Source organism: Myotis lucifugus, unplaced genomic scaffold (assembly GCF_000147115.1).
Source record: "Myotis lucifugus unplaced genomic scaffold, Myoluc2.0 scaffold_0, whole genome shotgun sequence".
In the NCBI taxonomy this organism is placed as follows: Eukaryota; Metazoa; Chordata; class Mammalia; order Chiroptera; family Vespertilionidae; genus Myotis; species Myotis lucifugus.
In genome coordinates, this window is record NW_005871048.1 from 40,479,921 (window position 1) to 40,494,455 (window position 14,535).

The 14,535-nt window shown below is 36.3% G+C and overlaps 1 protein-coding gene across 3 annotated transcripts in view; it reads right to left on the reverse strand.

The window, feature by feature from the left end:
- The window catches only part of FCHO2 (FCH domain only 2), a 113,113-nt gene that overhangs the window by 41,366 nt on the left and 57,212 nt on the right, over window positions 1-14,535 (reverse strand). For 2 of the 3 annotated variants that reach the window (XM_014451807.2, XM_006081340.3), the window contains exons 9-11: window positions 9,436-9,480; window positions 7,540-7,612; window positions 929-953 (exon numbers count right to left, since the gene is read on the reverse strand). In XM_014451807.2, coding sequence (XP_014307293.1) covers window positions 929-953; window positions 7,540-7,612; window positions 9,436-9,480 — 143 coding nt within the window. The remainder of the gene's footprint in view (window positions 1-928; window positions 954-7,539; window positions 7,613-9,435; window positions 9,481-14,535) is intronic. The other variant, XM_023750868.1, reaches the window with a different exon arrangement.

The following is a 14,535-nucleotide window of genomic DNA, read 5'->3' on the forward strand; positions in this document are numbered from 1 at the left end:
AATAGGTAAGTGGTAAGGTAAATGTTATAACTCTAAAAACACTAATGATTCCTAAAGCTCATTAGGAGTCTATTTCATTATTTTCACTATAAATTTATTAACAAATGATAGTTTTCTTATTTTAAAGCTGAAATATGAAACAAAATACTAATTTTATCTTAATATAAAACACAGTGTTTCATAAAATATCTAGTTATTTATTTTGATATATCATTATGCTGTAACAGATCAAACTGTTTTGGGGCCAAAAGAAACAATAGTTATGCAAGCAAAAACAATAAGCAGAGGAGATAGAAAACTTGGCTCTGCTACACTTCACATAACCAGTGTTTAAAGAGCAATTCGAAAAAATGTGTCTCTTTACATACTATATATACCATTTGGTAAGTCTACTCTTCCATTGTAACCACAGGGAGCTCCATCTGATATCTTCTTTAATTATATATAAAGAAATATATAAGAAAAACAAAATAAAAAGCACAGGAAAATACGAACCATGGTTATTTTTTCTAAAATGACAATGTCTTAAATAAAACTTAAATACATGAACAGATAAAGTACTATTTTTAAGAGATCTAAGAACAAATTAATAACAGCACCATATTTTAAAATAAAGTAAGCAGATTTGAGATCTGACATACTTCCCCCCCCCCTCAAAAAGCAATATGCTATGCTACTACTCCAATTTTAGAAGTAAAATGACCATTTTTTAAAGGTAATTAGAAACACCTTCAATTTAACAGGAAAGCATCTGGCAATATAAAGCCAAATATGCATCTGTAAAATAATTTTAATAGTGGATTTACAATAACATGATTATTATTTTTCTTGAAAAAATTTGTAAACAACTCAACCCAAATATGCTGGGTATTTCCTAATAAAAAAAAGCTCATTTAAATTGTTTATATCAAAGTAAAAATCTACTTACAAGTGAATCTGCATCAGGGCATTCCCTATTAAAACAAACAAAGTATTAGAAACATTAAGCTATCAGAACTATCTGAAAATAATGCAATATTAAAAGTGTCTACCTTGGTATTGAAGCATAACTTTTATTTAAACTTTACAAAAATACTTAGAGAAATTATTTCATGAAGATTTTTAAAAATGATTTTTAAAAATGATTTTTAAATTCAAAAGAAGGCATTTCTGTACCCATAATCCATGACAAAATAAAACAACACAAGTGTTTTTAAAACTACTTTAAAAAGTACTTCTTTTCCTTGAACATACACATGAATCATATCAAGGAAGCTGTCAGTCCTACAAAGATTTCTAGTGGCATTTAATTCTTCAGGGAGAGAAAATGCAAAAAAAAAAAAAAGAAGAAGAAGAAGAAGAAGGGGAGGAGGAAGGGAGGAGGGGGAGGGAAGGAGGAGGGAGGGGGGAAGGAAGAAGGAGAAGGAGGAGAAGGAGGAGGAGGAGGAGAAGAAGGAGGAGGAGGAGAAGGAGGAGGAGGAAGGAGGAGGAAGAGGAAGGAGGAGGAGGAAGGAGGAGGAGGAAGAAGAGGATGGAGGAAGAAGAGGAAGGGGAAGAAGAGGAAAGGGAAAGGGGAAGAAGGGGGGAGGGGGAAGAAGGAGGAGGAGGAGAAGGAGGAAGAGGAAGAAGGAAGAAGGAAGAAGGAAGAAGGAAGAAGGAAGAGGAAGAAGGAAGAAGGAAGAAGGAAGAAGAAGGCCTGCCTTTTTTTTTTAAAAAAGTCCACATTTATATTTCTTAGTAAAAAATGGTAAAAAAAAAAACATTTTAAAATAAAATTTTAAAACTTTTTTTTAAGTCTATACTTTCAAAACTGACATTTCCAAGTGCAGTACTTTCTATAATTTAGTCTATATAAAAGGTTTCAAAACGACTTTTCTCCAAATTTGTTAAGTGAGTGGTTAGACTTCATTAACTTTCTAGTCCAGTGATGGTGAACCTATGACACGCGTGTCAGAGGTGACACGGGAACTCATTTTTTTGGTTGATTTTTCTTTGTTAAATGGCACTTAAATATATAAAATAAATATCAAAAATATAAGTCTTTGCCCTAACCAGTTTGGCTCAGTAGATAGAGCGTCGGCCTGTGGACTGAAGGGTCCCAGGTTCAATTCTGGTCAAGGGCATGTACCTTGGTTGCGGGCACATCCCCAGTAGGGGGTGTTCAGGAGGCAGATGATCTATGTTTCTAACTCTCTATCCCTCTCTCTTCCTCTCTGTAAAAAAATCAATAAAATATATATAAGAAAATATATGTCTTTGTTTTACTATGGTTGCAAATATCAAAAAATTTCTATATGTGACACGGCACCAGAGTTAAGTTAGGGTTTTTCAAAATGCTGACAGCCGAGCTCAAAAGGTTCGCCATCACTGTTCTAGTCTAACGTAATATGTAGTTCAGAACTGGTATTTTATGATTTAACTGATAAACAAATATGACTTTGGATATAAATAAGCAAAAACTATTACTTTAAATATAAAACTAAACATAAAAACCAACCTTCTCAATTAACCTATAATGTAAAATTAAAGACACTGAAGCCATGAGGAATAAGATTAGAAAAAGTTCTATGCATGCATTCTTTAAAAATTCACAAATAAAAATTAGAGTGCATATTTAAAAGGCATTTGGATTAGTTACATATTCTTGGGTTTGAGACAGATAATGCACATAACATCAAGATGTGCCACTTTAACAGACTAAAAATATAGGCATTAAATACACCTTAAGAGCCAAATGAACAATAAAAAGCACTAAATTAACATATAGGATAAACAATCTCTATCTAACCAAAGACTAAGCACAATCAGAAAAATCTACAAATTAAAAATTTTTGTTACAGGAAGATATAACGGAATATACTGAATAAATGAAAACAGTGTGGAATGACTACACAGCTCTTAATCCAAACTGAAGCACCACAGGGACAGGGTAAATACAAATCTCATGTCTTTGTATCCACTTAAAATCGCAAATTTTAAAAATAGCTTCCTTATTATTGGTAAATGAGGAAACCTAAGTATACTCTGAGGAAATGTTCCACCAGAAAAGGCACTGTAATAATAAATTCAATCTCTACAGAATCAAATCAATTAAGATGTTAGAACATTTCTACTTTCTACCTTTTTAAAAAAGTACAGTTTAAATATAAAAGCAAGGGTACAACGTCCAAACAGTTTGTTCTCTGGCTTTAAGCAGAACTCTGCGGTGTTTATGTCACAACACTCATTTGCTTGCCTTCACAGCGGGCTCTATGTGACCTGCAGATGAAGCCCCAGGAAGAGCATACTCTAAGCAGGACCCTCTTCCACAACTGCTGGCATTTCAAAAGCCTGAGCCTATGAGAATAATTCTGCCAAGAACCTTGGGCATTTTAAGCAAAGTGAATTCTAACATTTTTTCTGCCAGGAAGTGTTGAAAGAAGGCAATCATGGTACAATGGTTTAAGGATAATTTTCTGCTCTAGCATTCTCATTGGTAAAAATATTACAATATCCAAATGACCTATTGATCATACTGAGAAATTACTCACCATGAAAAATTATTTAACAACATAGATATAGCCCTGGCTGGTTTGGCTCAGTGGTTAAAGCGTTGGCCTGCGAACCAAAGGGTGGTGGGTTCTCTTCCCAGTCAAAGGCATGTAACTCGATCTCAGGCTTGATCCCGGGCCCAGTAGGTACATGAACAGGAGGCAACCAATCTATGTGTGTCTCTCTCACATAGATATTTCTCTCCCTCACTCCTCTTTCTCCCCCTACCTCCCTTCCACTTTACCTAAAAACAATGGAAAAATTTCCTTGGCCCAGGTTTCGCCCTAACCGGTTTCGCTCAGTGGATAGAGCGTCAGCCTGCGGACTCAAGGGTCCCAGGTTCTATTCCGGTCAAGGGCATGTACCTTGGTTGCGGGCACATCCCCAGTAGGGAGTGTGCAGGAGGCAGCTGATCAATGTTTCTCTCTCATCAATGTTTCTAACTCTCTATCCCTCTCCCTTTCTCTCTGTAAAAAAATCAATATATTAAAAAAAAAAACACTCTGTAAAAAAATCAATAAAATATATTAAAAAAAAAAAGAAAAACACACAAAAGGAAAATTTTCTCAGGTGATGCTAATTAGCCCAGATATGCTAATTAGTCATGACTGGGTATGCTAGTCACGATCAGATATGCTAATTAGTCACCACCAGATATGCTAACTAGTCATGACCAGTATGCAAATTGACCATCACTCCAACACGAGAGGGATATGCTAATTAGCCTTGATATGTTAATTAGTCACAACCAGTATGCAAATTGACCATCACTCCAATACACAAGATGGCCGCCCCCATGTGGCCATAAGATGGCCACCACAAGATGGCCAGCAGGGGAGGGTAGTTGGGGGGGACCAGACCTGCAGGGGAGGGCAGTTGGGGGCAACCAGGCTGGCAGGGGAGGGCAGTTAGGAGCAACGAGGCCTGCAGGGAGGGGCAGTTGGGGGCAACTGGGCCGGCAGGGGAGGGCAGTTAGGGGTGACCGGGCCGGCAGGGGAACAGTTAGGTGTTGATCAGGCTGGCAGGGGAGCGGTTAGGGGGGTGATCAGGCTGGCAGGGGAGCAGTTAGGGGGTGATCAGGCTGGCAGGCAGAAGCAGTTAGGGTCAATCAGGTAGGCAGGCAGGCGAACGGTTGGGAGCCAGCAGTCCTGGATTGTGAGAGGGCCTAAACGGGCAGTCGGACATCCCTTGAGGGATCCCAGATTGGAGAGGGCGCAGGCTGGGCTGAGGGACAACCCCCGCCCCCTGCAGTGCACAAATTTTGTACACCGGGCCTCTAGTAATTAAAAATAAATAAATATATAAAAACAAATATTGTAAGCTCCCTGAATGAACTGCTGTGAAAAGCATACATTATAAAAATATTTAATTTATGGCCATTATTTTTGTTTGTTACTCCTTGGCCCTTGACCGGAATGGAACTCGCAACACTTCAGACCAATGCTCCAATCACTGAGTCAAACCAGCCAGGGCTATGGCCATTACTTTTTATAATATAGTCACTAACAGATGAACTGGCTGCATTAAAAATTTACTTACAAATCAATTGTTTAGACTTCAAAATGTATTTCCAATGTTATAAAAAGAGATTAGATTCCATCCCCTTAGCAAAATACCCCTTTCATAAATGCTCAAAATAGACATTTGCAGGAGAGATGACAAATGTCATCTATAGATATAAATCACTTTGTAACTGTCTTAATTTGTCAACCAAATACCACTTAGAAGAGAGGATGAAGCAGACATTTAGAATGGCCAGAAATGCTGAAAAACTCAGATGATAAGAATATAATTAGGTAGTAGGCAAAAACACCCAAAGCACAAAACTCTTGTACTGAAAATATGAATGCCCATCAAAATATTAAATCTCGTATGAGTTCTGATTATGCTAGGGAAGAATTTTAAACAAATTTTCAGCCAATGTCACTGGGTCAACAAAACACTTAAGACTTTTAATTAGTGTCTTTCAATCTGGGTTGAGTAATTACAGAAAGAAGGATTTCTCCAGTTCCACTTTGTCTCTGGCTAATCAAAACTCATTGATTCTCAACCCCAGATGTATTTAAGCAATTACATAGGCTGCTTAAAACAAAACAAAACAAAACAAAACAAAAGACTATGCTGGGGCCTCCTGACCATGAATCTGGTTAAATTGGTCTGAGATGGGGTCAGGCATAGATTATTTAAATTTCCCAGGTAGTTCAAAGGTAGAAACTTCACTTAGCTAATACTAGTTGAAATTCTTTTTTTTTTTTTAATCCTCACCTAAGGATATACTTTTATATTGATTTTAGAGAGAGGAAGGGAGAGAAGGAGGGACGGAGAGAGGGAGGGGGAGGGGGAGGGAGAGAAGGAGGGAGGGAAGAGAGAGAGAGAGAGAGAGAGATCAATCGGTTGCCTCCTATACACATCCAGAACAGGGATCATACCTACAATCTGGTTATGTGCCCTGACCAGGAATTGAACCCGCAACCCTTTGGTGCATGGGATGATGGTCCAACCAACTGAGCCACAATGGCTAGGACCTAGATGAAATTCTTACATGCTAAATTATATATTCTTTGCATACTAATTTCTTATTTTTAAAAAAGGTAAATTTAATTTATACTCCATCTTCATCTAAAAATGATGACTGGTCTAAATGTTTGAAACATGTTAGGGTTTCTTTCTCCAACATTGAACATTTTCCATTTATGCAAACAGATGGTCCCCACATACAATGGTTCGACTTAATGATAGACCGATACCCTAACAGGGCAGAGATGCTACTTGATTCACGATTAGGTTATGTCCTGATAAACCCACTGTAAGATGAAAATGCTTAAAATGCAATGGCCGACCAAACATCATAGTTTACTTAGCCTAGCCTACTTTAAATGTGCTCAGAATATTTACATTAGCTTACAGCTGTGCAATTGTCTTGAGTTTCATCTCAAGAATATTTGCCTTCCTCTTTTCACCAGAAGCAGGAGACACAGATGGGAGTTTTACAGATATGATGGGACGCAAAAACATTGTACACTGTAGAGTACCAATTGTTTAACCTCATAATCATGGGGGCTGCCACTGCCCAACACCACAAGAGAGAATCGTACTACACATCCCCAGCTGAGGAAAGGATCAAAATTCAAAATTCAAAATACAATTTCTACTGAATGCATATTGCTTTCACATCATCGTAAAGTTGAAAAATCATTAAGTTAAACCACTGTTAAGTCAGGGTCCATCTGTGCTGTGTTGCTGTGTTTTTCAGATACTGTGTTCTGAGCATGTTTAAGGTAGCATCTTTAAGGCTAAGCTATGATGTTTGGTAGGAGTATTACAAGCATTTTCAACTAACGATATTTTTAGTTATGACAGATTTATCAGGGTATAACCCCATTATAAGTCGAGTAGCACCTGTACATAATTGCTATGTCCCTCACATGCTTAGAATTGTCTAGAAGGATTTTCATCCAATTGTTGACTATAGGTTTTTCTTGCACATCAAGACTTAGATTTCATAGTTTGCTCTGCATTTTTAATTTTTTAAAATATGCATTTAAAAATATATTTTTTAAAAATAACTAAAAATGCATTTAATTTTATAATATAAGAGTAGTTTTAAAGTTTCAATTATAAGACACTAAAGCTTTCATCTTAAATTTTAAAATAAGAAAAGAATACTTTTAAGTAAAACCAGAGGAGCTGGCAAATACATTTAGAAGTTAGTATTTTTCACCCCTCAGTGGTTCTCAACCTTCTTAATGCCGCGAGCCTTTAATACAGTTCCTCATGTTGTGGTGACCCCCAACCATAAAATTGTTTTCGTTGCTACTTCATAACTGTAATTTTGTTACTGTTATGAATCGTAATGTAAATATCTGATATGCAGGATGTATTTTCATTATTCGCAACCCGCAGGTTGAGAACCGCTGCTTAGCCATATATAATTTGAGCTATTTACAAGAGAATTACTTTTCAAATTCAAAAAAGGTCTTAATTATTTATAACAAAAGAAAGTATTCTGACAATATTTATTATACTTACACAGACTCTGCATCCTTTTCTTTTTTAATTATTCCTGGCAAGCCAAAAGTCTTTCTTTTCCTTGGTTTTATACCTTAAAATAAATGTGTATTAAAAAATAAGTATTGTTACAGAAACATTAACTGTTCCTGATATATTAAATTTATGAATGCATCTTGTATCTAGACACATAATTTGCTCATAACTGTCGATACTAAATTTGGATGATAGAAATGAATATATCTATTGCTAAACCCTAATACTGAAATCAGTTATATTCTCTTTAGACTTACATTAACATAACATAGCCTATTATTCACCAAAAGGTTTTAGAAGATTCACTTGATCAATGAAATTCTCTTTTCTTCTCTAAGTATTCCCCAATTCAGTACATTATTTGCTATATTAGATTTTATTATAAATATAAGGAAATAGAAGGTCACAAAATATAAATGTGTTATTTTAAGTAAAAAGATGACTCAACATATCCATTAATAGTATAACATGGAAAGCTTATAATATGGCATCCATATGTTATCTCTAATATAAACAATGTTATGAGTGGACCTTACCATAAATGAGAAACAATTATTTTTGTTTTGACTAATATGGCAGTTCTTCCTCCTCTTCTACATGACAAATTAATTTTTAAAGGTCAGTCATGCTATTAAATTGTTGATGGAGTTCAGCACTTAAAGCTTAGCTGCTTCCTCTTTGAGAACTTGAGCACACCTAAGCTAACTTCTCATCTTATAGGTGAAGAAACTCCAGGGTATTATTTGTCCTTGTTTTTTTAAGTCAGTGTTATATGACTAAGTAAACACTATAACCAGGATTAGAATTCAGGTGTCTTAGAATAATGTACTTGCATTCAAGCAAAACAAACTCCCTCCAGTGGTCGGCAAACTGCAGCTCGGCAAACCGTGGCTCGCGAGCCACATGCGGCTCTTTGGCCCCTTGAGTGTGGCTCGTTCACAAAATACCAGCTCTTCCACAAAATACTGACTTCTGCGCATGGGCCATGAAGTTTCAATCGCACTGTACGTGCGTGCCCGGACGTGGTATTTTGTGGAAGAGCCACACTCAAGGGGCCAAAGAGCCGCATGTGGCTCAGGAGCCGCGGTTTGCCGACCACGGCATACATTTATCATGTTATATTTTTTAAACCAACTACAGTTTTATTCTCACAGAGTAGTATTTACTATCTACATTTTACAATAAAGAAAGCTGAAGCACAGAGAATTTAAATCATTCCTGCTCACAAACAGTTAGTAACCATATGAAGTCTAGGCCCCAGAGCTCCCGACTGTTCCAATAGTAAACTTACACATGACAGCAAACCATTTCTCCAAATTCTTACACAGGACTTAGAAAAAAATAGAAGTTTGCTTTCAAATTATTTCTAGTAGCTGACAAAGTAAGATTTCTAAAACATGACAAAAATAGCAGGCATCTCTTGGGTTTCATAATATGAAAAAGATCCATTTAAATAGAGTATATGTAGACTCTCAAGTCAAATCATTACTCATTCTGAATGATACTAATATTAACATTAATGCATAACCTCACTAATTACTGAAACATTACCTACTATAGAACAAGCACTATACATGAGTTTCATATTTATGACAATAGAATGTTTAAAAATGGGTGTCAATGGAGAAAACAATCTCAATGTATATTTGAAGAAAATGCATGTTATATCTTTTAAAATATATATTCTAATCACTAATCATCTTTTTTACTAACCTGTTCATTTATTAAGTAAAAATTAGTTTCTGCAAGCCTTCAAACCACATTAAGATTTTTTACATCATTCCATAAACAAGCTCTAGCAATGGATAGCAGCCCCTCTTTATTTGTTCAATAAACAGAAGATATTAGCTAGTTATCACACATTACAACTAGTCAACTTACCTTCAACTGCACTAGCAGGGTCACATTCTTCAAATTCAATAAGGCCTAAAAAATATATGTATATGCATATATATAAACAACTGCTAGAAAAAGCTAGTAGAAAACAATCAGATTAAATCCCATTACAATAAAAGTTGGCCCTTAAACAACATGGGTTTAAATGATGCAGGGACACTTATAGGCAGATTTTTTTCAATAAATACCTGTATTGTTTTTGATCCACAGGAGTTCGCAGATGCTGAGGGCCAGCTGCATGCACTGATCTACGCCATTTTATATAGGGGACTTGAGCATCTGTGAATTTTGGTATTTGTGGGGGTCGGGGAACCAATCCACCCATGGATACCAAGAGACAACTTAAGTTTTTGGGTAGTCAAGTTATATACAGATCTTCGACTGCATGAAGGTCAGCACCCATAACCCCCACATTGTTCAAGGGTCAACTGTATCTTTTTAAATGTTCTGAAATGTGTGTTCCAGTGTTATCTGTGTTAATATCAGTAATGATTTTAAAAATCAAGTAATCTTAACAGTGAAAATAACTGACTAGTTTATTATTATGATGACAATTTACTGAAAGCCCTTTATATATGATATCACAGAACTGGAGACACAGAGATTTAACATGCAGTTTCTGCTTTCAAGGAGCTTGCAGTGTAGTTGAGAGAAAACATAGTAAGAGGGAGTTGCTGAATCCTCGGTTGTGTTCATGGGAAGGCCAAGATAGTAAATAAAATAATACTAGAATGTAAGCTTGGGACCTTGTCTGTCTCATGCACCACTGTAAAAGGCAAATAAAAGGTTTTCTATATTTACTGAACAAATTAATTAATTATATAATAGCTAAGTTGTAATGCTAGGATTACAACCCAGATCTAACTCAGCTATTTCCAACTGGTGTGCTATATGTAAGAGGCACACTGGTGTGCCACAGGAATTTTTTTAAAATGCAAAACCTGACCTCTTTTCCCTCAGATTGTTCAATTAAAACAATAGAATGTGACCCTGCTAGTGCAGTCTGGTGTGAATTAATCAGTTATACCTATTTTTTGTCAGATCAGCAAAAATATATCTTTGTTGTGCCACAGAATGTTAGTAGTTTGTGCACCATGAGATGAAAAAGGTTCAAAATCATTACTTTAGCTGCATAGCAGGTTAAGGAATTTAAACTGCAATTTGCAAGCAATGGGAAGAGTTTTCATGTAAGACACACAAACACACACACACACACTCCTGCAAAGAGGTTTATAGAAAAATTAATTTAGTAGTTGCATGAGTGATAGATTGTAGAAAAGGAGATGATAAAATAGAAATCAGAAAACAACTAAAATAGCCCTGAAATGACAGGTCTGCTGAGACTAGCCTTAAATGCCATAGAATATGGTGTATTTCATGTATGTAAAAATACCAAATTATTTTAGTAGAGAAAGTAGCAAAAGCATGAATTACTCTTCTATCGAACTACCCCCAAAGCTAAATATCAGACTAAAAAATTATCTTCCATTAAATTATCATTTTAGCCCTGTTTTACAATACATACATTTATACAAGTCCAGCATTGTTGTGAAATAATTTTTAATTCATTAATGGTAATTGGTTCTGTTATAACAATTACCTGTTATAACAATATATTTAAAAATAGAGTTTGAAGATTAGATAATAGAGGATTTCACTACTATTTCTTCTGAGACATTAAGCTTAACTATAACTGTGTGCAAATTCATGATCAGAGTTCTCATTGATCATTCCATTATGAAAGAAACATTGCTCTACAACTAGGAGCATCTAAAAATATTGGCTAAAATGTCTCCCAATCTAAGGTTTACTTCTTCAATTCATCTCTATACAAATAGAGCAGATTAACATTTAGTGATAAGCAGAATAAAACAGTCATAAAAGTGAGCTGGTAAACAAGGTCCTAATGAATTAATTAGCAATACCTTCCTTACTAGGGTATCTTATGATACAAACTTAAGTCAAGTCAGAAAATGGTCCAGTTAAAAATTTAAGAATTAAAAATCCACTCTTTGTAAAGCTAAGATTTCATTAAATGAAAGGGTAATGAGCTTGTTCTTAGATTCCTTTCAAGGCCTATGTTAATGGTTGATAAAGAGATAAGAACTGGAAGATCAATAAATGTAAAGAATTTTGGTGTGTGTATCTTATAATTAGCAACTTTGTACTTGGTGTAAATATTATAAAGAATGTAAAATCTGCCCAGCTGGAGTGGTTCAGTTGGTTGGAGCATTTTTCCATGCACCTGAAGGTTGCCAGTTTGATTCCTGGTCAGGGCACGTATGTATAGAAGGCAACTGGTAGATGTATCTCTCTCACATTAATGTTTCCTTCCCCCACGCTACCCACCCCCCCCCCTCTCTAAGCATGTCCTCTGGTAAGGATTTAAAAAAAAAAAAAAAAGCCTGGCCAGGATGGCTCACTGGTTGAGCATTGAGGTCGGGTTTGATTCCCAGTCAGCGCACATGCCCGGGTTGTGGGCTCGATCCCAGTGTGGGGCGTTCAGGAGGCAGCAGATCAATGATTCTCTCTCATCATTGATGTTTCTTTCTCTCTCCCTCTTCTTTCCTCTCTGAAATCAGTAAAAATATATTAAAAAAATAAAAACAAAAAACTCTCCTGAATTACCAACAGCTGTATTATGTATTATGAGCTTTATCACTCACTAATAAAACTTGAGAGAATATAACCACCTGTCAAATAAATCTGCGAGTTTACAAAAAAAAGAACCAGAAATGTGGTTACTCAAAAATTCTCCTACACAGTAAGACAGCATATAATTTGTGCCCAGTAACCATTTACAGAATTTCTAATACTTAGGCTATTGGCTTACACTAGAGAAAAACAAAACATAAATGCCAAACAAATTGCATTATTTACAAGTATGTAAAAATATGTCCAGAAAGACTTTTACAATATCACCTTAGCAAATACAGTATACTAGAGGTCCAGTGCACGAATTCGTGCACCAGTGGGATCCCTCGGCCTGGCCTGCAGGATCAGGCCAAAACTGGCTCTTTGACATCCCCTGAGGGATCTTGGATTGCGAGAGGGCACAGGCCAGGCTGATGGACCCCACCGGTGCACGATCAGGGCTGGGGAGGGATGTGGGAGGTTGGCTAGCCGGGGAGGGACCATGAGAGGGCTCCAGGACATGTCTGGCCCGTCTCGCTCTGTCCCGATAGGCCGGACCCCAGCAGCAAGCTAACCTACCGGTCGGAGCATCTGCCCCCTGGTGGTCAGTGCATTTCATAGAGACTGGTCGACTGGTCTGTCTGCTCCCTGGTGGTCAGCGCACATCATAGCAAGCGGTTGAGAGCCAAAGCATATCATTAGCATATTATGCTTTGATTGGCTGAACGAACGACCGGATGATCGGACACTTAGCATATTAGGCTTTTATTATATAGGATGTTATTTTAAGATTTTCATGAAAAACAGTATGGAGTTTCCTCAGAAAATTAAATATGGAACTGCCATTTGACCCAGTAAATTGCCTGGGATTATAGCCTAAGAAATCCAAAACACCAATCAGAAAGAATGTATGCACCCCTATGTTCATAGCAGTGCAATTTACAATAGCTAAGATCTGGAAACAGCCCAAGTGCCCATCAGTAGATGAGTGGATAAAAAAGCTGTGGTACACATTTATACCATGGAATACTACGCAGCAGTAAAAAAGAAGGATCTCTTACCCTTTGAGACAGCATGGAGGGACCTGGAGAGTATTATGCTAAATGAAATAAGCCAGTCAGAGAAAGACAAGTATCATATGATCTCACTCATATATGGAATCTAATGAACAAAGTAGATTCAGAGACATAGAAGCATGGAACAGACTGTTGAATCTCAGGGAAGGCAGAAAAAGATGGGTGGATGGAAAGAGATTAACCAAAGAATTTGTATGCATACATGCATAACCCATGGACACAGATATAGGGGAGTGAAGGGGTTGTGAAGGCCTGGGTGGGGAGTGGGGATTGGCTAGAAGCGGTCAATGGGAGAAAAAAAGTGAACATATGTAATCCTTCAACAATAAACATTTTAAAAAAAGATTTTCGGATAGCTTTATATTTGTGAAAATAGTAAAAATATGCCCTTAACTCTATAAAAATTAATCCCTTTAAACAAAATTCTATATATTTTTTCACAAAACCTTTTTCCTATACCAGATATATCTTGATGGCTCTTCTCTTTATCTTTTCTAAACATCCCTTAAAATTCATTTGAAATATGAAAATGTCCAATAAATCATTCAAAATGACATTTTTAAAATATAAGATGTCAAATCCTCTCAAATTGTAAAATATGTACTAAAAATTTTAAGCTGAGTACCATGTATACATAAGCTTTTCTATAAAAGATCAGAATACTAACACAGTTTGTCGTTTAATAAAACTAAATATACCCTTCTTTAAAAAAATACATTAAATCATGCATGAAAAAGATTTTCTTTTCAAATTGCATATGCTCCACATGCTGTTTCATATGGCAAAGCTTTGCGTGCCTGGCTCAAGTGTCAGTTGACAGCTCAGCTGGATATTAATGCACACGCTCTGACCCCCCTTGCAGCTTGTCACTTCTTAACTGTTTCCGAAGTAGAAGGTTTATTCAGCACCTCCCTCAAATGCTGTCCACTGCCCATCATTCCGCTATTTAATCATAAACAAGTTACTCTTCTTGACAGTACCACAGCCAGACTGAGAGCCAGAAAGAATAGTTTGCTACAACTGGAATTTCAACTCTTTTAGGCTCAATTAATTCTGTTGTCAAAATAAGTAACTGCTCTTAGCACTTACATTTTATGCTAGGCCACAATGGCAATTTAGTTTGCATAAAAGCAAATAAGACCATTTTGGCTGTCTCCTGATGCTCTTTTACACATTATCTAAAAATGCTATCATGAGATCAATTAAAGGCAGAAGAAATTAAAGGCAGACCTCCAAAAAGTCAACTATCGAAAGCAAAACAATTCTTACATATGATGCTTTAATAACCAGGTAGGAATAAATTACTGCTATAAAAAAAGTTAACCAAAGAACATTACAAACTGTTGAACAAAAATAGACAGAGGTAAAGAAGCAT